Source organism: Columba livia, chromosome 9 (genome assembly GCF_036013475.1).
Source record: "Columba livia isolate bColLiv1 breed racing homer chromosome 9, bColLiv1.pat.W.v2, whole genome shotgun sequence".
In the NCBI taxonomy this organism is placed as follows: domain Eukaryota; kingdom Metazoa; phylum Chordata; class Aves; order Columbiformes; family Columbidae; genus Columba; species Columba livia.
Window position 1 is genome coordinate 8,184,520 of NC_088610.1, and position 23,789 is coordinate 8,208,308.

The window sequence follows — 23,789 nt, forward strand, 5'->3', positions numbered from 1 at the left end:
GCAAGCTGCCCCCATGCTGGAGGGCACAAAAATTATCCACTATCCTTTTAAAGAAACACTTCTGCTCTGAAAGAAGAAAGATCAGGCCATGGTGCTTAGACAAGGAAAAAAAATAGCAGCCTGCAACAACTGTCCCCAGGGCTCAAAAAGGTGAGAAATAATTTACGTACCCAAAACAAACCACTTAAGCCAATAAAATTTACAAAACCCAAAATAGTTTTATTTACTTTTCAGATTTCTGCCTCAATGAGACATTTTGCAAACATGCTAAGGCTACAAAATGTCCAAGTTGACAAAGACATGCAACGCTGACCATTCAATAAGTCACAGCTATTATAGGAGCGACCGTGCCCACCCGGGCCACAGGTCCCGTCACACACGGATGGTTGGTGTACAGTGATCATGGCAACGTACTACGCAGGACCTAGTAACCTGAGGTAGGTCTCTTTACAGTAAGAAAACTATGTCCTACACCAGTGTTACGTCCTGATCAACAGGAACCTGTTTAAAGTTCCAGAAGACGTGGGGCGGGGGGGACTGTTCCCTTAACAAGTGTGCAATAAAGAAACACGAAATATAAATGTTGTTTAACCTTAGTATAAGTGAGCAGAATAAAATTAGTGTTCCCCATGCCAGTGAAAGCCAACCTAAACCTCTGAGGAGTGTTAGCAGCTTCAAGATAAAGGAGTCGGTCAGCTGATGCAGCTCTGAAAGGCTTTCCTGCTAGCATACAGGCTGTGATTTGAACCCTATGATTAATTTGTTACAGATCATTTCACGAACAGTTAGATTTTGGTTGTGTTAGATCAGCGAAGCAGGAAGAGCTTGGGCGTGCTTGCATTAAAACAAACCCTGCTGACACAGTAAGAAATACCATATCAGGACACTGAGAAAATACGAGGCCTTAATGTGACCCAGAAGTGGTTCTCCGCTTGAGGAGATCACTAAAAACCTTGCTTTGGGAAAGCATCATAGGAAGCAGCAGTCGCTGCCGTGGTGAACATTAGCGATGCTCCAAATAGCTTTGATAAATTACAATGCAATAGAGTTACACCACAGAGCTCTTCTCCCCTGCGCTAGACAACAAAGATGTGACAATAAAGGACACTATTGCAAAGCTTCACTTCCACGCAGACAATCCAGCACTAGGAAAAGACCAACTGTAAAAGACAAAACTGTGTCCAATACAGTTCGATAACAAAGCCAGATCTCTGGTACTGTAAACTGTACAAAAATGATAGAAAAGAATATGCACTGTTATTAATACAGTGCTCATTTTAATATAAAATAAACAGCTTACATTTCCACTGTAAATATAGGCTATATACAGAATTATGTATAGATATAGCTACATGTATAAAGCTTCATTATAGGCCTCTGATACATTTATAACTATGGCTCCCTGAGCCATTTGTAGAGTGCATTTAATAACAAAAAATTAGTAATATGATTATGGAATAAATACAATAATAAAACCGAATAATTTTTCTGACACAGTTTTAAAAACTCTGACTGGACACATTGTGCTAAAAATTAAAAGATGAGAAGGCAATAATCTGCTTTAAGGAGGAGGAGGAAGAAGAGCTGGCCTGCCACAGGCAGGGAGTGCAGCTCTCTAAAATATAAGTGACTTTGCCCTGAATTTTAGCCCTTGACAGCAACCTTGTTCTCCGCAGCAGCAAACATAGCATAGAAGCGCGAGTTCTCGTTGGCCAGAAGGGCAGATGGTGTGTCGAATTCCACTACCTAAAAGCAAACAAGGCAGGTAAAACATGTCAGTAAAATCCAGCAGAAAATGGATTCCCACCCCTTGGACTTGTGACACAGCAGTAAAGAATCCAGAATATGGCAGCGATCTTTAGACGAGACAACAGGCAGTGAAAGTATGTGCATTTATGCATAAATACTGTAAAGTGGGATGCTTTAAAGTAGCTCAGACAAACACCCATCAGGAAGCAACCTCTGGTGGCTCTGGTAAAGAGGCAGATGTTATGGGGGTTTACCTTCTCTACATTTAAGAGCCTTGCCAGATGTTCTCAGATTTACTGTTTATGGCTCCCATACAGAAGCCTGAAAAGTGGTTCAAGGGTCTCCCAAATGCCTGTTTGACAACACAGGGCTTCATGAAAGTAATGGGAAACTGCCACTGACCCCCAGAGACACTTCCCTTATTGCCCATCTCAGAATTAACCTACAAAGGGAGTTTTTAAAACACTATTAAAAGAGAGAATATTACCCTATGGTACTTTCTTGGATTGTAAAGGGAATTTTGCTCTCTTTGATCCTGTCACACTTGGGCAATAACTAATTCTATTGGGGCATTATTACCAAGGATGTGAATGATCACAGAGGGTTCTCCACCCTGCAATCCTAGCTGTTCCTTCACTTCAGTCTGCACACATGGCACCACCGGACTGCAACAGGAACTGCAGCCACAAAAGTCTTTGTGCTCACCTGTCCTTGTGTCAGCACCATGATCCGATCAGAGCCTAGAACCGTATGCAGGCGATGAGCAATTGTTAACATAGTGCAGTCTGCAAACGCCTCTCTGATAGTCTCCTGAATCAGTAAGTCTGTCTCTGTGTCCATAGCAGCTGTTGCTTCATCCAGTATCAAAATCTGAAAACAGCACACAATCCTGGCTGTCACCCATAGTAACGCTTTCCCTCCCTGGACATAAAAAATATGTAGAGTGGGCGGAATTACCACGACCAAGAGTTGTCACAACTGGCAATTATTATGGAGCTGTGGTCACAAATGTGGTTTGTTACAAGCAGCCTTTCAGTTTTCCTTATGTAATGCCTTCAAAGCTACCTCATGGATCACACCTGCATTTCATGGCCACATCTTAGAGCCACAAGCTGACTGGGTTCTGACCGGGGCCTCGTGTTTCCACTACTCTGTAAGTTTTACATTCAGCAGCTGAGTCTCAAATACAAATTTTACTGGTAAACTACTCTGACACATCCTTAGTTGTGACAATTCTTTCTGGAATGAGTCAATACTGACTAGGCTTATTAAGCTTTCCTATGCTGGAAAGAATTACCCTTCCTTTCAGACTCAGATGTAAACCAATCTGGAGTGGTGTCTTGTCAACACTAAACTAGACTTGGTTTGTGCAGGTACAGCAGTAACTTCTGCTGAGCAGTCTTGGCTTTAAAACAGATACAGGGAGAACCTTCAAATGTGGTGTACAACGTTTAAGAAAAAAGGATTTTAAATCAGAATCCTGGTCAATCTCAATCCAAATGTCCTTTCTCACTGTAATTATTATTCATCTTCCATTCCTGCAAAACCCTTAACTTCACTGGCACAGCATGGTCCTAAATTCCATTTGGAAACTACATTTTAGTGGAAGACAATGTAGAACAAAAGTACTTGGCTGACATTTACAAAAAGGTGGAAGAAGGAAAGAATCTGATGTCACCAGTAACAGGACACTCTGAATAAAAGATTAAACCAATCTGACACACTATTATTAACACTAACATGCAATACCTTTCTGCAGCTGGTTACAGATGCCTTTCTACTGCCCTAACCCTACACCATCTGTGGGTTTCAATAACTGCTGGTGTGATTCCTGACAGACAGAATGAATCTGGCACAAAACCAGCTTGCTCAATGCTATCGGTTTACTATCCTCAGCTATTTCTCTCATCACTATGCTCACCTTGCAACGACGCAGCAGAGCTCTAGCTATGCACAGTAACTGTCTCTCTCCAACTGAGAAGTTTTCCCCATTTTCCATCACTTCTGAGTCAAGTTTCATAGGCAGCTGGGCAACCTGTGTGGGAAAGGAGAGGCAAAAATCTTAGCATTGCAGCCCTTTTGTATCTTCAGGGCACAAGACAGTTGCTCCTCCTGCAAATCTCATTTTGCCTGTGTTCCAAAACATCCATCACACTTTGCTGACCATCTCTCCATTAGGGAAACTAGTAACAAGCAACTAATGCTAAAACAACAATATGACATCAGATCTGCTCAGTCCAGTTGAAGTGCCTGTGACTCAGTGACAGCTACTGAGAACATTACTAGTTGATAAGCTAGAAGAGCTACATTCTCTCAGCAGACAACTTTAGAATTACTTAAATACAAAATATAAGATCTCTAGAAAAAAGTGTGCCCCATCCAAAATCATATCACCATGAATACAGATCTCCTGACAGCCTTTCTCCCCAAGATTTCACCAAGAGCGAATCTAGTCCCTGCAGGAACTACTCCAGTGTATGAGCTACAGCCACACACGCAGCCCCAGGCCATCTGACTGACAAGAAAAGAACTGGAAACATCATGGCAGTAAGAGCAGATTCTAAGTGCAGTATAAATGTTCCTGTATGGCATTCACACTCACAAATGTAAATGCAGAATGCACACCTAAGGCGCATATAGAAAAATATCACATGGAATATTGTAAAGCCCTAGGAGACCCTGTGATAAAGCAACACTGTGCTATGCTATATAGCAAAAAAAGTAAACATCCAAAGTACGGCATGTTCTACAAAAATTCAGTCTCATTAGTAGAAATCAAGCTTAGCCAATAAGAGAAAAAACTTGCAAAGGAAAAGCTTTCTTTAAACATCTCTGAGGCAGCTATCAACAGAACATGTAGGTTTGAAACCTGAAACACAAACGTATCTCATAGGGCACATAATACTTACACACTCCTTCATGTGAGTCCGTTCCAAAGCATCCCAGATTTGTTCTTCACTGTACTGATTGAAAGGATCCAGGTTTGATCTGGAGGGGGAAGCAGAAAACACAGCTAGCATTTTTATTCAGCAATGAATAGCAAAGCCACAGTGTGCTAATTCATCCGGATGGATGATTCCCATCTAGCCTTGCACTGACAGAATCTCCTTGCCAAGGAAATGAGATACTCCCAGCACACTGGGGTTAGAGTAGCCAAAGAACAAAAGAGATGAAAGACAAAGATACAAAAACTTCAAGGAAATATAAACAGAAAGCAAGACTTTCGTAGAGGATGATTGCATCCAGTTATGCATCAGGCCAGGTATAATAATTCAGTTGTGCTTTTTTTTGTTTCAAAACCAGAGAACATAAGCTAGGATGCCTGAAAACTAATATCTCACCAGGCACCTATTTGACTTCAAGTATAAGCTGGTAGCCCTCTTTTTCCTTCTTGCCTTCATATGGTGTCACTAACCTCACGGTGCCACTGAACAGCACAGGTTCCTGAGGAATTATTGAGAGTTTGCTGCGAAGATCTGCCAAACCAATGTCATTTATTTTCAAGCCATCGATTTTAATGCAGCCTCCAGACAGTTCAACCAGACGAAAGAGTGCCATTCCAAGGGAAGACTTCCCTAAAAATGAGAAAGGAAAAACACTACTAGTGTTTCTACAGTCACAGCAGCTTTGAGATGAGAAAGCATTTTAAAAGCTGCCCATGTGTAAGAAAAGCGGTTTAAAATACCATAAAGTCCTGGCAAACAATGCTGGGGTTCAGTGTTTAAGCTTCTAACCATTTACAGAGGCAGGTCCTAAAATTTTCTTACAGATGCCACCCCTACAGTGGCTTCTCACCCCTGCTACCAAAACCTTGCCACACAAACCAAATAAACCAAATAAAACATTATTAATTGCTTACTTAAAAGCTACATTTTTGGAACTGGTTTAATTCACCTCACAAACAGGGGTTTTGATTCTTCAAATTACAGACTTCTGAGATAGCTCAGAGCCAAATGCAACTGCAGCATCGGTACAGAAAGCTTTCAAGAGAGTCAAATTAGCCGCCACGAGCATGTTGTAGGGATCCTTACTTATGTATGCACTTATGAATCCACCACTGACAGATTGCTGGACCACTCCTGTGCAATTAACAATTTTTTCAAGCAGAAGAGAGAGAGAACCAATATGACCACCCCACTCTATTCCATTTCCATTCTGTAAAAGTAGTAATTTAACTCTACTTAGTGATTTTCCTTACCTGAGCCTGTCCTTCCCACAATGCCAATCTTTTCCTTCGGTTTGATAGTAAAGGACACTTTTTTAAGTACTAGAGGGAGGTTCTCTCGGTACCGCATCTCTGCATTTTCAAAAACAACTTCACCTTCCTGTGGCCAGTCCAGAGGAGGAGCTTTATTCTTAATTCGAGCAGGAGCTTCCAAGGAAAGTGTCTTTAAAACAAAAGCAGAAGTTCAGTATCCAGTAAACACAACACCAGAAAGAAAAACCATCACTTGCAGCTTTCAGCAGGAGTTCTTCCCTGCGTACTCAGACCATATCAGTTTATGGCAGTTTTATGAACTGTGTGGCTGGACGTGGGCCCAGTGATTCAGAAGTTTGCCGTGTTACACTGACCACACTGCTATTCGCCTCCTGTTGCCTCAGTAATGACATCGGTCCTCTACACAAAGTTTCTCATCAACAGAAATCAAAATATATTTTAGACCTATTATTTATGAACACAATAATATTGAGTTTTGTGGCACTTCAAAGACTTGATGCTTCTGGATGCAAAATCTGCTGTATTTCTAAGCTTCCTTGGCTATGCCACAGCAAGGTCGCTTCTGCTGATTCTGATACAGAAGGGAATGCCCACAGGACACACTGTACACATGCTGCCCCCTCCTCCTCCTCTTCCTCATCCTCCCCTGCTCTATTAGATCACAGAATCAGTCAGGCCCCTTCCAGCTTGCTCACTTTTGCTATTTCACTCTGCCCCCAAATAGGTCCCTCATTAAGCAGTTCACAGATTGAACAGAAAAGCAGAACCTCTGCAAACCAAACATGCGCCTTTATGGCATGTTTAGAAAGAAGCCAAGATCACTGTCCCGTATTCGGCACAAGCAGCCTCAGAGAACGGCAGAAATCCTGTCACGGGATACCTCTCATGTAACTTTAAACACATACAAAGTAAGAACCTCCAACTGAACCAGGCCCCATCAACTCCTTTATAGTCACTACAAAGAAGCCAGCATTTCTGGAGCGTGATTGATCTCATTCCAATATAAACACTTCGAATGGGTAATAAATTGCCCTCTGGAGACTGCCATTTCCTACACTGACTATAGAGAGATCCCACAGGGATTATGTCAGTTCTGGATATCTGCAATATCTAGTTAGAAGCAAATTGTGTCCCAAGGGTTTGAGAAAAACAGCAATTTCCTACAGTGCTCCAGCTCTTTGAGCTTAGTGCTGGTAACAGTGACCTTGGAGCCTGCACTAAAGGAAGCCAAGCCTGGGACTTGGTAAGACAAGAACCTGTATGGTATTTTGCTGCTCACCCACCCCTTCACTCAAACTAGTTCTACAGTTTCATAATAAAACTGCTGTCTAGAGATCCAAATTAAAAAAAATAAAATCACAGAAAGTGTTGCTTAATAATTATATAAAAGGATAGGCAGTAACGACAAAAAAACCCCACAAAACACACAGAGAACAGTTTTGCCACTGAAGGGCTGACAGTGATAGAGCCACATCAGCACAGTGAGAGATATACCAGGCAGTTTTTGTCGCACAGTTCTCAGCTTGTGTGGTCACCAAGTCTTCCATATACAGAAATTTTCTAATTAGATGCCACAAGGATTAGGGGAGCAGGTAGTTTTTCTTTTTCCTTTTCAGTATTAAATCCATAGGCTAAAAAAAGTTCTGTAAATATCAACTACTACATAGTCCAGATTTACCAAACAGATACACACCTCCCTCCGAAGTTCAGAGGGAATGTGCATTAAGTAAAAAAGCCTTCCACCTCAAAGACCAGAGCCAGTAGAAGGCTTTCAGCTGGCTATGATTTCCCATCAACCTACACCCAGTTCTGCATACACAATTCTCATTGTGAAGAAAGGGCTACAAATAATCAGAGCAGCTTGCTAAAATGTAGCCTGGCACATTTCTCATGTTTCCAATAAGAGCAATCCCTTGGCTTTTAAAGCATATTTCTATGTTATATAAAATAGCTGTGGAGAAAGAAGTAGACTTAAGATTATGCAGAATTACATGTAGATAAAGTAACAGAGAGTTATCTGTGTTAAAATAAAGGAGTTCCATTAGGTTTGGAATGAAGGGTGCCAGAACACCACCCTTTTACTGTAAAATATTGTATTGAATTCCCAGTTGCCCCTTTCACACTGTCCACTCTTTACTGTGAATGTCACTGAACTTTCAATACCGTTAGGTAACTTCAGTGATGTCTGTAAGCTGAGTTACCTCCCAGCTCTTGTGCCATTCATTCTGCCAGTGCTTATATACACACTTCATAAACCAAATTTACTCTGCTGTACCACAGTACATGCATTAATGTGTTTACAAGATCAGAAACATACATTCTGTACTAAGGCAGACTTTCTCTTCTCATATGCCAGCAACATTACAAGCAACAAGGAACGTTACACCAGGCAGCTGAATGTATTATTGCCCTACCTTGATATAGTGATCGATCCTCTCCACTGAGGTGAAGCGAGCTTCCGTCTCTGAAGCAAGCCTGACTGTAAACTGGAACAACCCTGTTAACTGGAGTGATGGGAGAAAAAGACACATTTAGAGAGCTACAATTTATTATTGAATTAAGAGATGAACCCAATGGATAGTGCGGCCAGCAAGACCAGGGCAGCGATCATCGCACTGTACTCAGCACTGGTGAGGCTGCGCCCTGAATCCTGGGTTCAGTTTTGGGCCCCTCGCTACAAGGACAATGAGGTACTGGAGAGAGTTCAGAGGGGGCAACAAGGCTGGTGAAGGGTCTGGAGCACAAGTGTGATGAGGAGCAGTTGGGGGAGCTGGGGCTGTTGAGCGTGGAGAAGAGGAGGATGAGGGGAGACCTTATGGCTGTCTACAACTACCTGAAGGGAGGTTGGAGCATGGAGGGGGTTGGTCTCTTCTCCCAAGTAAGAAGTGACAGGACAAGAAGTGGCCTCAAGTTGTGCCAGGGGCGGTTTAGATCAGATATTAGGAAAAAATTCTTCCCAGAAAGGGTTGTGAAGAAGCAGTGGAACAGGCTGCCCAGGGAAGTGGTAGAGTCACCATCCCTGGAGATCTTTAAAAGATGTGTAGATGTGGCACTCAGTGACATGGTTTAGTGGTTGATCTCGCAGCATTAGGTTAACAGTTAGACTCGACACAAGTACTCCTGCCATTGAGCACCACACAGCTAAGGTGCCCAAGGCAACCATAATTTATTCATTATCTAAAAGTAGCTTTTCTTGAAATCACTTGGAAATCCAGCAGTTTAGAAAGGTTTCCCACAAGCAACAGCTTTAAGTATTAGCCAAGTTTTGTAATTTCATCTTCGTACCACCAGGGGGCAGAAAAGGCCAAACAACAGCTCTAATAACAAGCATTCCAAGCCCCCAATTTGGCAGATGTCTGATGTAACATCAATCAAATTTCTGGAAATATTCAGGAAAATTGCAATACGCAACATATGAAGAGCCTCAAACCAATTCTTCTTTACCATTTAAAAAGCAGCAGCTCCCCAAAACAGTAGCCTTAAAGCACCGAGCTCCTCATAATTCGTAATTTGCCTGCTCACACAAGGTCCTGACTCTGAATTGGTTTCCCCTCCATTACTAAAAGGGGTAACAGCATTTTATTCCATTCTGGTGCATGGAGGAAAGTTTTCAGTGGTGTGTTACTTTTACTTACTGGCAATAACCACATTAAATAAGAAATATTACAGTACGTGGACATACTCACCTGCACAGCATATGAGATAGCCAGCCCAGCATAGGCAGGAGGAATCTGGCCATGCATTAAGACAATCATAAGGCCAGTGGTTGTGATAAGAGCAATGCTGATAATGTCCAGCCGTACAGCTAGCCAGCGCATTGCACAGCTGAACAGGTAAAACGGTGCCTGATTGTCATCTAGGAGCTCCTGATACCTGAAACAAATACAAGAAACATTAGTAGACCTCCACAGGCCTGATGTTCTACAAATAGCAGAGCTACTTCAAACCTTGTTCCAGTATCAGAACTCAGGGTCATAAACCTCATATGTCACTGACAAAGTTTCAAACTAGGCCATGAAACCAGGGTTTGCAAATGTTCTTGATTAATATCAGATATCTATTTAGCTTGAACTCTCACAAGTCAAATTGCCATGTTTCTGTGTACCACAATGAATTATAGTGGGGGTGAATCACAATTCAGGGACACTACATAAACTTTCACCACAACTTCACCTACACAAGATCTTCCAGAGGACGCTCAATGGCTACAAATTTCTCCATGGGTAACAGCAGCAACATTTCAGAATATGGACAAAATAGGCAACATTTTTATACAAGTGTCAAAGTAAAGTTAGACTGAGTTTTGACAGGACTGGTGACACTAATTTAAACACATCCATAATCATTCAGTTTACAATCCTGACACTGCGGACCTGAGAAAATATATTCAAAGGGAGAAACTGGAGAGATTCATAAAGCCAGTAACTAGATTTTCCAATCGTGCAACTCAGTTTTACGCCAATCACTGTCACACACTGTGCAGTGCCTTAGTGCTCTAGCAGCAGCAATGCTAAGGGATTGCAACTCGCACCTCCACAACTTTTCATCTAGGCTGATGTGGTGGTTTTCCCTGTGCTCCCGGTGCTGTTGGTCTCATGACCTTGCACCTGCAAAACTCTGATATTGTTATGGCAGGTTCTCATGGGAAGCAACTACCCCCCACATGAGAAGTGTTTCACTTTCCCTCAATAATATCCATTCTGCAGATTTTAGTTTATACTAGAGAAAACCAAACATAGTGCCCAAGGTGGCTAACAATCACTTAAATACTTGATAAATGCTACCCAATTACACACATGCATATAGACTAGTAGCTCATCAATATGCACACTGAGGTTTTGTCAGTATGTTTTAACCAACGCTAATGCCATCACAAGGAGAAACAACTAATAAAGTATGAGCAGCACCTGATGAAAAAGCATATACTACTAGGGGAAAAAATAGGGCCAAAATGTTGCCCTCACCATTATCATTGCCCCTACTGCACTGCAGAGAGCTCCAGGAAGCATTCACCTGGGAACCCATCACTGTTCTTCCACTGGCCACTGGGGAGTTTTCCCTTCCCCTTCTTCTTGTTCTCCTCTTTTTTTTTTCCCCAAAAAGTAACATTCACTCTTAGAGCCAATGTATGCCATGAGCTACAGACCACATTAATAAATCTTCTTGATTGTAAGCCTGTTGCCCCCTGCTTTGTGTTCCACCACTCCGTGATAGATATCTAGACTGACCTGTGCAGAAATTCCTGTCCTTTGTGGTAGGCATGGATTGTGGAGAGACCCTGTATGCTGGATGTAATATGAGACAGGAATGGAGACTGTGTGATGTTGTCCAGACGCTTGAGCTCTCGAATAAAGACTCTGGGAGGAAAGAAGCACTTTTAAGTGACATGTACAAGCACTATATGCCAACCACTACATTGATGCATATATACCTGAAAAACCGTATGTCCTTAATAACAGGTCAAAGTATCTCTCCTTTTATGAAAGCAGCTGATGCACTTACCGAGACACAACATGCAGAACTGTGAACAGGACAATGAGGGGCCCCACTGCCACCAGGAACCAGGGGAAAACCCCAGAAATCACTCCCACACAGAAGAACACAAGGATGACATTCTGGATGAACATTTCTGCTTGAAATGGCAAACGAACATCAACTGGAAAAAATGGAGGGGAAAAGAGGAAGATCTTGAGTACAGAAAGCTATAACCACCTATATAAAACAATTCAGTCCAGCTGTACATCACCATTGACAAGGACAGTGATTTCTCATAGTTTATTCAAATTAAAAATGCACATTTTCATTAGGGGTGCTTTTATCTTCTGAGCTGCTAGTAGTTTTTCCAGTTATTTCCATTTGCAGAAATAGCACTGATGGAATTCTGATCTAATCACCCTTTGCTGCACATCAGCTTCACCCTGATGCTCAAGGTTCCCCCTGCATTAACTGCTACGAGTCCACATGCAGTCTGTACATACAAAAGCAGCTGCACTTCTTTATAAGTGAATGGACAGACGTGAAATATCAGCTGCCTTCCAGAGTCATAACTCAGGCACATCTCAATTCCTGCTTTGTCTACTACAAGTACACATTTGGCAATGGTATAGGATAGGATCACCCCAACAGCAAGAGACTGGAGAGTCTGAACTGCAAGGTCTGAATGCGGGATCTACAGCACATACAGTGAGAGATACCTTCATCCATGTCTTTGGAAAACCTGTTGAGAATCCGCCCAGTGGGTGTAGTGTCAAAGAACTTCATGGGGCTACGCAGAATCCGTCGGAAGAGGTCGTCATGGAGCCTTGAGGATGCTCGGAGAGTTCCCTGACAAGACAGAAAACATGGCAGCGTTATGAAAGGACGTTTGCCTTTCTGCCACTGCTCCTCCCCTGGGCACCAAAACATTCTGCTCATTTTCCCCTGCTCATTTTCCCCCTCCAACGATAAGTTGGTTTTTCTTGTGTTCTGCCCTTCCAACCAGTGGAAGGAAGCTATTAATTTAGGAGGAAGCTTAACAGAAAGCATGATGCAGCCCCAGGAAATTACTTATCAAAACCTCACAATCCACAATCTGACTTCTGCTGGTTCAAAAGTCTCTCTTGGGAGGCAACCAAAAGAACCACGATGACAGCATGAGTATATAAGAAAAAACAGCAGCGTTGACACATACCTTTACAAAAACAACGCCACGAACAGCTTTCAGGATCAACATAACTGCCATTGACAGCGCATAGATGCCAGCATAATAATGCATGTGAGGGTTGTCTTTCATACTGCTGCTTATGACAGTGTGATTTCCCAAAGTCACAGTGGTGTTCTGCAGAAAAACCAAGGTTTCAGTAAAAAGGATTAAGCATGGACACATTACACATGGTAGAATTTAACCATCCTCTGTCCCCTCCCACCATATTTGATATTTCTTCTTTAAATGAAGTACTTCAACGATCTTTGGATACTTTGGAAAGTTTTCCCTAGCAGATACTTGACATTCAGGTTTGTAGCCTTCGGCCTTTCCTCTACAATATCTTTGAAAATACTACCACAATACCTACTTTGATTCCTAATCTCTCATTACATGTTTATTATTTCTTTTCTTCTGAACAATGCCAGATACTTGCATACCACCACTCCTGTTATTCACTTTGGATAGGTTGTACATTGTCTTCTTACCAAACATGATGGTTATTTTCTGCCCGTATGGAGTAAATTCTTTACTGACCTCATTGCTTAGTTTAATATAGTTGGCCATCTGCACTTCATTATTTCTTCTCTGAGGCCAGTAGTTTGCTCCCCCCACCCAAAAAATACTCTTGGAGTTATATTTGAATCTTTAAATGCAACAAAACTTGCAATCAAAGCCCCTAGTGGTAGAAGTCCCAACTATTCCAGCTCAACATAGTCTTCAAAACAACTCCTAAAAGTAATTTGACTTAAGTCATGTACTTTAACAAGATTATCCTGTTAGATGTAAGGTCACATTCAAAAAAAGCAGCACTAAAATGAGTAATTCCTCCTTCAGCTTCTTGGCCTCTTTCAGATTTTCACTACCTTTTCTTAGACTAACCAAGACAAGGAACAAGAGGGCAGTATAAAACCACATGAGCTATTATATCTTATTAGTGGAGCTCTCTTATTCCTGGGAATGAACTCTCTAGTGAGATCGCCTCCCAACTTAAATTCTGAAGCACCGTTTGGTCTCATAGGACTGCTTGGGATTAGTCCAGGAGAGAAATTCCCCTGCCCGTTAGACATAGGAGAGTAGAGAAGCTATTGATCTTACTCCACTGCCTTGCTTGATCCAGAAACTCAGCCACCAGTTGCTAAAGGCCGTACTGCCCACGTTCAGCACAAAGAGTGCCATGATGACGAGGAATGCAAAGGGGCCTCCAGCTGCCTGAATGTAGATGCCATAAACAGACCAGGGCACAGAACCTTTCCCTTTCTCTTCCAACTGCACCAACTGGCCTGTGAAACAAAAGAACAGGAAGGAGTGAGGAAAATAAAGCTGTTCCATGAAACTTGTGTAAATTGTCAATATCCACAAAACTGTGGTCATTTTCAAACAGTACAGAGTACTTTCAGAAACACGGACATCACTTAATAGGTAGAACTCAACAGTTCAAAACATTTTTCAAAAAGTCACATTTCCCCTGCAGAATCATTCACATCATGGTATGTCTGAAACAGGGTAATCAGCACAGACTTAAACACTAGGCTGGCATCAGCCTCATTGTTGCTTTTTAAACCCTGCTGAAGTTCAAAGTTAACATTAAACAGAGAGAACCACAAAACAGAGGCCAGATATTTCAGTTCTTCCTATAGAAATGCTATGTCCTGCCTAGGACTCTACAAGTATCAAGGTATCTACATTGCCCTCTCAGCACAGGACAGAGAGGGGATGAGACACGGTTCTACAAGCTCCTTCGAGCTGATGGCATCTGAATGGAAACAGCCCCATGGAACTTAGAAACTCTGTGCAGGCACCAATATTTAATGAATTAATGGATGTCCTTTGCCCACTGCATGTGTCTTACCAACCATGCTGAGAGACCAGAACTTGAAACAGCTTTTAAAACCTGAGAGGTACATTCACAATACACCCCAAAAGAAAATGTTTTGAGCTTATTGGTATATAAAATAATTACAGCCAGAAATATGATTAAATAGTTACCCTCTTCCTTCTTTACAACTTTCTCCTTCTTCACAGACCCTGTTTTGGTACTTTTATCCTGGGGTCTTTTCAGCGAACTGTTTGTGTTCTTCTTTATATTAATCTGCAGAAAAACAATAACACTAAACATACCAGAGTAATTTGCTTTGACATTTTCATATCTGAACACAAACTTTTTATAAGCTGCCTCCTAAGGACAAAGGCTTTCAATGCTTAGCATTCACACCGAGGATTTTAACTTTGCTGTTATTACAGATGATGCCAGCTCTGGCGGATTAAATTCTCCTCCTTTATTAATCTGAACTGCTACCAGTGTGTACTGGTAGTGTGCAAGGTTAATTTCTACAATCAGTGACACTATGAGCGTACATGGCAGAGGAATTTCACCCCTGCTACTGAGATAAAGATTCAATCCCTCTGTCCCTTGTAAAAATAACTCTCAGTTTTATTAAGAGGCTCTTTTTCCCCAACGACCTTAGTACTTCACTCAGGAAAGCTCTGATTAAATGTATCTAAGGATGAAGTCAGGTTAACTTGATCTCCCAGAAATCAAATGTCCAAAAACTAAACTGCACACAGAATTACTGTTCTAAACCCAGCCATCTTCCCCTAAACGAAGTCACCACCTCTTCAGAAACAACCTACATTAACTGAAACCCCCTACACACCTTCTTCAGGCTCATCTTCCCACACTTTACACGAGAAGAAACATCTCACACGTGTCAAACCACAGCGGATCTAACTTTACCATTCATTTATTCTTGTCCCATAGGGAATGCAAATGAATGCTCCTTCCATGACAAGGGTTTACAGAGAGACAGTGAAGGTTGGCCACACACGTGGACTGGAGAATCTCACGTTAACAGTCATTACATTAATCTTAAAACGGCAGAACTATAATCCTCATGCCTCAGAAAGGATATGCAGAGAAATGCGTTATAGTCTGTTGCTCCTTTCACTAACATCTCACAGGAGAAAATTTCACCACAAAGCTGTCTTTTCAGAAACTTATTTTTTCAAATGCCTGCAACATGTGAATAAGGAACTTCTCATGTCTAAAACAATAAATGCTCATGTGCTTTTAAATCTCATCTCTCTAAGAGAAAATGCACACAAAACTTAGAGAAGTAAAACATCATGAAATAAAAAGGAGCAAAGCAGCCTACTCCAAAGAATAAGTTCAGGAAACAAAGAGGAGAAAGGTGGGAAAAATTCATCTGCTGAAAGTTCAAATGCATGTCCTAGTGAACTGTTGTTATTATTTTCAAGATTCAGAGTTTTTCCACTGACTAAAATACTAGAGCACAAATCCAAATCTGCATTTACAGCTATTGTTTCATAACAGAAGCAGTGTCAAGAAACAATTAGTTCCTCAAAACCCCCCCAAACATTTTCAGTTAGAATTGTAAAATACTGTCATATCTAACTTTTAACAAGTTGTGCCACTTTTGCTGTGCCTCACTCACACCCTATAGGTAAAAGAAGTAACAAATCAGCAAGAATTTTTTCAAAGGTTGGTCCTGTGCTGATTTGGAGGTAAATTAAGAAGTGAGGTGTACAATACACAACGAGATTCCTGCTCTGAGCATCAGAGGAGATGGTTCATTACTTTCATATTCAACTCATGAGCTTATCAGCAGTCCTCTCCCCTACACATTCCCTGAATGTGAACTGTGACTGCAAATACAAAGTGTTAATGAAGCACAGCCAAGAAATCTATTGATCAGATCACCATACAAACACATGAAACCATTTTCCAGCCTTCCAACCTCGTCATTTGGTTCATCTCATCAGAAAAATCAACATTCATAGCACCTTAAAATAAAACAAAACAAGCACCTCAATATGTGGTGTCTCTCCCAGCTGTAGGTTGTTGAAAATAGTTGCATAGTCCCCATTTAAATTCATCAGTTCCTCATGACTTCCTCGCTCAGTGATGCAGCCTTCTTTCATGAAGATCACTTCATCACAGTCAACAAGATACTGGAGAAAATGGCAGTAAGAACAAGTCTCCATCATTATGTCTGATAATCTCACACGCTCCCACACAATCCTTTTCAGTAATTTATAGATATTTTCACAAAATATACCTCTTCCTAGATAAAAGACATCTGATTTTTAAAGGTTCTGCATTGACTAGAGCACCATGATTACTCTTACTTTACACAAATCAACAGTTTTTATGTTCTATCAAAGAGCAATCCCTTATGGAAGACAATTCAGGATACTGAAGCACTGCCAATACTGATATACTAACTATCAATATTTCTATATACAGATGGAAAAAAAATAATCTCAGAATACATGCATTCTGATTTACTGACATCAATTCTAAGCATTTTCTGATGTGATGAACTAGCTTTACAGCAAGTTAGCAAAAGTGGTTTTGAACAAGATATTTATTTCTCTGGTAAATTTTCTTTAGCCAAGTGTTAATAGACCTGATCAGACACCAAGCAGCACTGGTATCAAATAAAGAACTAGATTGTATTCAATGCATATTTGCAAACTAGTTTGTAAACGTAAACCACTCATCTTATAGACAGACAGATGTGCTGTAACAGGTCAGGGTATAAAAATTTCCAGTATGAAGGCAACTGACTAAACAGCATTTCAAGAAAGTCTAAGAAAATATGAGAGATGAAGTACCTGAAGCTGATGAGTGATGAAAAGGACAGTCTTTGACTTCAGGTGCTTCCTTATTGCACTGTTAAAAATGTGATTTCCAACATGAGCATCTAAGGCACTAAGGGGATCGTCGAGGATGTAAATGCTCCTGTCACTGTACAGGGCTCGAGCCAGGCTGATTCTCTGACGCTGTCCTCCGCTCAGGTTGGCCCCTCGTTCACCAATCTGCACAGACACACCCCCATTCTTTTATTCTACAGCACCATGCAACACAGATATTCAGAGCTCGAGAGTTGACCGGAATGAAGCAGATAATATTTTATTTACATGTATATACACACCCGATAATGTTGTATATTATTTTAATACATGTATAAATTCTATAGTTTAGGTGTCTACTTCCTTGTGACATATATTTTACAAACTCAGGCTTAATATGCTTGAAATGTGGCACTACTTTTTTTGCTTATTTTACTTTTTTTTGGTAGTAACACAGACATGCTCTTTTCTTAGCCGCTTTAAATCAAGTTCAAATAGGTTCTATTAATTTAAAACACAATGAAAAAGCCCCAAACTGCCAACATCTGAGTGAAAACCATTGCACAGCTCTCAACAGCCCAGGGCCTGCACTGATAAACAAGAAGGTGCATTGCACAGCCTGGCTCTCACACATACCACACTAATGTTCTCCTCACTCCAGGCTAGTCCGCCAAACCAAAGCTATACTTTTCTTCATCTACTAGTTAGTTTACTATAAGTAAAATGTATACCTCTGTCAGGTCCCCATTTGGAAGGATGGCTAGGTCAGGCCTTAGACAGCAATCATTCAACACCGTATTGTATCTGAAGAACAATTAGATAAGCAGTAAGAACAGGGTTTTTTCCCCACCAAGTATCTAACTACCACAGCATGATCTCACTTTCTACATTAACAGCAGACAGACATTCCAGCAGCCTAAAACAGACGATCTGCCTTGGATTCCCAGGAGGAAACCAAGGATAATAATCACCTACTTCTGAAGTCCCATGAGGGTAAGGAGGCAATTTCTTTCCCGGGACGGCTGGCAGAGGGAAGGGCCACAGGAGGTGCCAGTGCATTGCAAACAGCAGTTGTTGTGTTTTAAGGTGGCGGGGCCAGGTCAGCAAGAACAAATGCCCCTTGGGTGCTGCTCAACGCAGAGCTCAGCCAGGGCTGCAGGAGGAACAGCCCTCGCTGTGCAGAGCGAGGATGGCAGCACTGACAGTGTCAGCACAGCAACCACGTGCGGGCTCTTAAACGAGACTTAAAGGAGTCTTAAAGACAGGCTCTAAAGGGATACGTAGGCTTTAACTGCAGCGTACTCTGCATTAAATTTTCCCGCATTTGAGCCAAGAATTACTAAGCTTTTGCGAAAAGCAGCAAACAGTTCTGACAAACCTCTCTTCATCATATTCCTTGCCAAAAAGAATGTTGTCCCGAAGGGTAGCATTGAGAATCCAGGCCTGCTGAGCCACATATGCAAATGTTCCACTTACTGCAATGCTACCTTCCAACAGGGTCATCTGAAATTAAAGATAAACTGTGAAATTATGCTATCCCATAGCACAGACTTTTTTCTAAAGAGTACGAACAAGTGAAATAGAAGATAGGAAAGAGAAGAGCAGTAGTAGTCAAAACAGTATTTCTCACCTGTCCTAAAATTGCTGAGATAAGTGAAGTTTTTCCACTCCCCACACTGCCACAAATTCCAACAAGTTTTCCCTAAAGAGAAAAAGAAATTATGGTACTCATTTATCATAGTTTCTATCTCTTTCAGAATCGGGGCTACCTTGAGTACCTCAGAGGGGATAGCTGGACATTAATGACAGCTGAAAGAGAGACGTAACAGACAAAAAAGCAAGACAGTCAATACTTTAACTGTCAAATAATAAAGAGGGAACGCTATTCCACAGTGGACTAAAACTGAACCAGCTGCACAGGTGAAAAAAGAATGTACTTTAAGATAAGTTGCCCTTTGATTGGGCCTTTTACACTCAGCAAAATGCACCAGGGTCTGCCTGAACAGAATCCACCAAGATGCTTCTCAGGGTGATAAGGAAATATACAAAGGAAAGAAAAACCAGTTTAGGATATGCATGTCCAGTAAAACTGCTTGCCTATGAGATGTAGCTTTCTAAGGAACACGTACCAAGAAGCAGCTAGAATCCAGTCACTTCGAAGCATTTCTCTGCAGTGGAACAGGTAGGTTGATACCCGCATTAAACAATGAATTCAAAACTATTTTTGTTCCTTTTTGTAAAAAGAGCTAAAGTAGACAAAAAAGGTATAGCCACTTGTGAAACACACTGTTGTCCTTCTCTTACTTACAAACTTCTGATAGTAAACTGGCCTTTACATTTTCAAGTGACTGTGCTCCTTCTTCAAGGTTATTTCTTAAAGTACATGCAACTTTTTCAAAAGATTCACGTATAGGATTTATAGTTTAAAATAGCTTAAACTATCCTTCTACTCATATGACTATAAGAGACAATTTAAGCATAAATATCTTGATAAATCCATGTATCCCCATTACTACAGCATCCAAGTGCCAAACTGCAAAACTGTTGTATTTGTAGATGTCATGTATGAAGTCCAATGCTTTTTCTTTGAGATTTTACATGCTTTTACCCATCTTGGAATGAGGACTCCAACTGCTTCTAAATTCTTGAAAATCTGTGTCCTTGTACTGTACAAAAATTATCAGGGAAGAAAATTGCACATTCTTCAATGAAAAGCACTGTTATACTCCATTAGAACACCTAATCACCTAGAACGTCTACCCAGAATATAGCTGAAACACAGCAAAACTGTCCAACGGCTGCAGGAAAGCACCATCCACCAATACCCCACTGATATCCCTGTTGCCCTGCTGATTTTTTAAGTTCAATGACTCATATACCGTATTGAAAGCTACAAACAGCAAAACTGTCCATTAGATATGAAAGCTCTACAACCTGCAGCTGTTTCATAGGCTGTTTGCAAAGATCTAGTTTGCTAAAATGGCACAGCTGTTTACACCAAGATCAGACACTGCATCCGGGGTACAGCAGTTGCCATGGATATTACAGGAGTGCACAAAAGCAATATTGCTCCATTTCCTGCAAAAACACACAGCTCGCTTAGTCCAAGGGACAGCTAAAAATGAGGCCTTTTGAAAGCTCAGATTTCCTCCTTTCTTCTCTTACCTTTTCTATCTCCAAGTCAATGTTGTAGAGAGTCCTCTGAAGCCGAAGGTTAACCAGGTGGATGATTTTGTTCTCCTCTTCAGGGCTAGGATGGTCATCACTGTCCACTAGAAGATGGCCCTTCTGCTCTGCCAGCACAGCTTGCTGTCCCTCATTCTGTAGCTTCATTTTCTCTTTCTTGCCTTTGCTGACTTTCTTGTCTTTTTTCACTTTGGGGGTCAACTTTGGTGAGCTCTGGACGCTGGCGTGGGAGAAGTCCCAAGCCAAGGTAGCATTTTTCACCTCTATCGCGGTGTGAGGATTGGCTGGTTTTTTCTTTATCATATGAACCTCTTCCATTAGAAATAAACTCTGATAGGAGTTGTGAGAGAGGTGTAAAGATGAGACACCTGATCAAGACTGGGAGACAAGCCTACGGCACACTCACGCAGCAAAACACATCAGGCTATATAGTAGGAGGAAGCTGAAGAGCAAAAGGTAGCTCATTAGTGTAAACTAACTCCAGGCCTGCTAAGTGGCCAGGGCATTCCTGGATGTGGTGGAAGCACTTCGATACACCAAGACTTTTACAGAACTGCAATACTCTGCATGCAATATGAGAGAGGCTTGTTCATTTAACAGTTTGCAAACTCAGCTCTCTGATTTCCAGACACAGCACACAGGAGTAGAACACCTGGGCTGGAAAAGAGAGGTCACCATGAAGGAAAGTGACCGACTTGTCCTGCACACCATTAGGAAAGGAGATGGAATGACTTTTAACTTCAGCCTTTACCCCTCAACTTCTCTGTTGGGAAAAATAATCTCTCACAAATTTAGCTGACCTGTCTGGGGCTGGAAGAAGGAAGCCATTAAGTCCACTGTATCATGTTTTCCACCACATCCATCAGTACTTACAAACAACAGATTAGGAAGAGATTTTTCACAGTTTAATTACAAGACAAAATGTTATCCACTTACATAATTTATGTTTGAACTAAGAAGCCTTACGCAATTAAAGACTTCCCAGTTCTCAGCCTTATTTACTCTTGCAATTGCTGTGCCTGAATCATACATTCATAAGGAAGCTCACACTCCTTTAGAGAGCCAAAGTCAGTTACATTTTTACTGTGCTGTTAGAGTATCCCCACCTGTGTTACAGTCCCTGTGCAGGTTACACTGTTTAAAGTGGAACTGGGAGATATTACAATCTCCCTTTCTCCTTCTCTTCCCTCCCAAAACTCCCTTCAGCGTATTTGGATTTAAGCCTGACTTAGGGTGACCCAGCAGAAGAAACAAAAATGCTCAAAAGCAATGGGATCTCAAAACCATTCTGCAGATTCCATTCTTCCCACACCCAGGTTTGTTTCATGAATATATTACAGAGATTCTGTACATTGGTCTGTGTTTGTGGAATCCTGTCTGGAAACTTCTACAATGTGCAGTGAACTATTGTCTTCAGGAGAGGAGACAAAATAAAGGCCTGTCCTCCGAGTTCATACTAAAGCATTCACTTCACATGGACTGAAGGATGAGATAGGATTGTTTGTTATAAGGGTTTTAATTTCCTGACATAGGTTCTGTTTCATCAGATCACAACCATATTTTATTCATGTAGTAGAGTTTCAGCCACTTAATCTGATCTGGAAATACAAAACCTGTTTTTCATTACTACAAATAAAACTCTACCGGTTTCTGCAAAGCTGCCTACCTAATACATGACATTTCTAAAAAGAGTTTCATTAGCAAAACATGAAGTTTCATTGCAGACACGTTGTACTGTCTTTTCATGCAGATGGTCTTTAAAGGGAGTTTAAGAATTATTACACTGTGAGCCAACCAGTCCTGTCTTCTATCTCTTTCAGTGGCCAACACAAAAATCCTACAATCGTTAAACAAGAATATTTTCCTTCTCACAGCGGTATTATCTTTAACTTCTACTATTCCTTCATTAGATTTTTATCTCTTTTGCAGAATTCCACACGTAAAACTGAAAGGTCAAATGACTGCTTACCTTAAATCTGTCAACAGAAACAGACGCCTCAGATAGAGACTTCACTGAGAAAGGTGTCACTTTTAGAGCAAAAGTCATTGAATTAAAGACAGTGACCACTGTGAATGCCTAAGAATGAAACACAAAAGAGGATCACACTTGGATGCAACACACTAACAGCTCCAGCCTCCTAAAAGCTGAATTGTCACAGCAGCAGTTTAAAGCCATAGAAAAGGCCCACAGTCCAAGAATAACCATTTAAATATTCAATATATTCTCAAACAGCAGATCTACCCAACTCTTTCTCCAGTGCTTTGTAACAGACCAAGACAGACATCTTCAGCACCTGTAGGTCTACTGAAAGCAGCAATTAGTATATTCTGCTTTAGCCTACGATTTGTGAAGACACATGTTCAAATCCTGTTTTAAGACAGATTTGTGTTGTTTGCATCCAAGCACATCGTAAACTAAAAACATCCAGTAATCCAAATTTCCTACCTGAACAGCAAACAGGAGTGCTGGTTTACATTCAGCTCAAAACCTGTTCTGGGGAAGGTCAGGGCTGAAACAGCACTGAGAGCTCTTTATGCAAAATAAAAGACGACAGGTGCTGCTGTCACAGCCATCAGGTGTCCCTTCTGTGAGCAAGGACTCAGCCTGGCCACACAGGCACCGCCACAAAGCACAGAATACGCTGAAGAGAAACGGCTTAGCAGAAAAAAACGACTGTGGCAATATTTCAAAGAATATTTTCAACATTGCAGTAAGTTACCTGAGCTGCTGTAAGATCATAGCCAAGGATCATATGGACAGAAAAGGTCACCACGCTGGCAATGACCACGACTATGGGAGCCACCCCCACAGTGATGCTCTGGAAGTAGCCTGCGCGCTCTAAGATTTTACGTTCTTCCTCACGAATTTCTAGAAATATAAATAGGGGCACCATGTTTGAAGTATGATTCAGTGGGTACATAGACAGACACTACCATAGCACTACAAACACTGAGTAAAAAAGGACTATTTATGGCTTTAGCATTTATCCCATTATATACCTTCTTATAAAAATTGCAGCTACAGAGGAACAAGCTACAATAGTCTGTAAATCTCCACAAGAAGAGGTCTTTTTACTTAATTTAAAACAGAGCAGCCAGCACATTTAATAAATGTTTAAAAATTGAATAAAATTTTAAAAATTATGATTAGTGCCAAGCCACAAACATCATTATGCTAGAATGCAAAATTTTAGAAGCAGGTCTGTTTGTCCAACCCATAATGCATAACAAACGGGAAGCCCAAAGGATGAAATTGTTATTACACGGCACGCACATCAACATCTGTGGCACTCAGCT

The 23,789-nt window shown here is 41.2% G+C and overlaps 1 protein-coding gene across 6 annotated transcripts in view; it reads right to left on the minus strand.

The window, feature by feature from the left end:
- Nucleotides 1-23,789, minus strand: part of ABCC5 (ATP binding cassette subfamily C member 5) — a 47,872-nt gene that overhangs the window by 980 nt on the left and 23,103 nt on the right. For 2 of the 6 annotated variants that reach the window (XM_065073657.1, XM_005506612.3), the window contains exons 9-30: nucleotides 23,213-23,361; nucleotides 22,462-22,569; nucleotides 20,472-20,822; nucleotides 18,937-19,008; nucleotides 18,685-18,809; nucleotides 18,038-18,110; nucleotides 17,289-17,492; nucleotides 16,479-16,622; nucleotides 14,640-14,742; nucleotides 13,749-13,933; nucleotides 12,639-12,785; nucleotides 12,163-12,292; nucleotides 11,471-11,624; nucleotides 11,197-11,325; nucleotides 9,655-9,841; nucleotides 8,383-8,472; nucleotides 5,948-6,137; nucleotides 5,165-5,324; nucleotides 4,659-4,737; nucleotides 3,671-3,784; nucleotides 2,455-2,619; nucleotides 199-1,746 (exon numbers count right to left, since the gene is read on the minus strand). In XM_065073657.1, the coding sequence (XP_064929729.1) occupies nucleotides 1,645-1,746; nucleotides 2,455-2,619; nucleotides 3,671-3,784; nucleotides 4,659-4,737; nucleotides 5,165-5,324; nucleotides 5,948-6,137; nucleotides 8,383-8,472; nucleotides 9,655-9,841; nucleotides 11,197-11,325; nucleotides 11,471-11,624; nucleotides 12,163-12,292; nucleotides 12,639-12,785; nucleotides 13,749-13,933; nucleotides 14,640-14,742; nucleotides 16,479-16,622; nucleotides 17,289-17,492; nucleotides 18,038-18,110; nucleotides 18,685-18,809; nucleotides 18,937-19,008; nucleotides 20,472-20,822; nucleotides 22,462-22,569; nucleotides 23,213-23,361 (3,161 nt within the window). In that variant the 3' untranslated portion in view covers nucleotides 199-1,644. Of the gene's footprint in view, nucleotides 1-198; nucleotides 1,747-2,454; nucleotides 2,671-3,670; nucleotides 3,785-4,658; nucleotides 4,738-5,164; nucleotides 5,325-5,947; nucleotides 6,138-8,382; nucleotides 8,473-9,654; nucleotides 9,842-11,196; nucleotides 11,326-11,470; nucleotides 11,625-12,162; nucleotides 12,293-12,638; nucleotides 12,786-13,748; nucleotides 13,934-14,639; nucleotides 14,743-16,478; nucleotides 16,623-17,288; nucleotides 17,493-18,037; nucleotides 18,111-18,684; nucleotides 18,810-18,936; nucleotides 19,009-20,471; nucleotides 20,935-22,461; nucleotides 22,570-23,212; nucleotides 23,362-23,789 lie in introns of those variants that run through there. The other 4 variants (XM_065073656.1, XM_021293152.2, XM_065073660.1 and 1 more) reach the window with 3 other exon arrangements.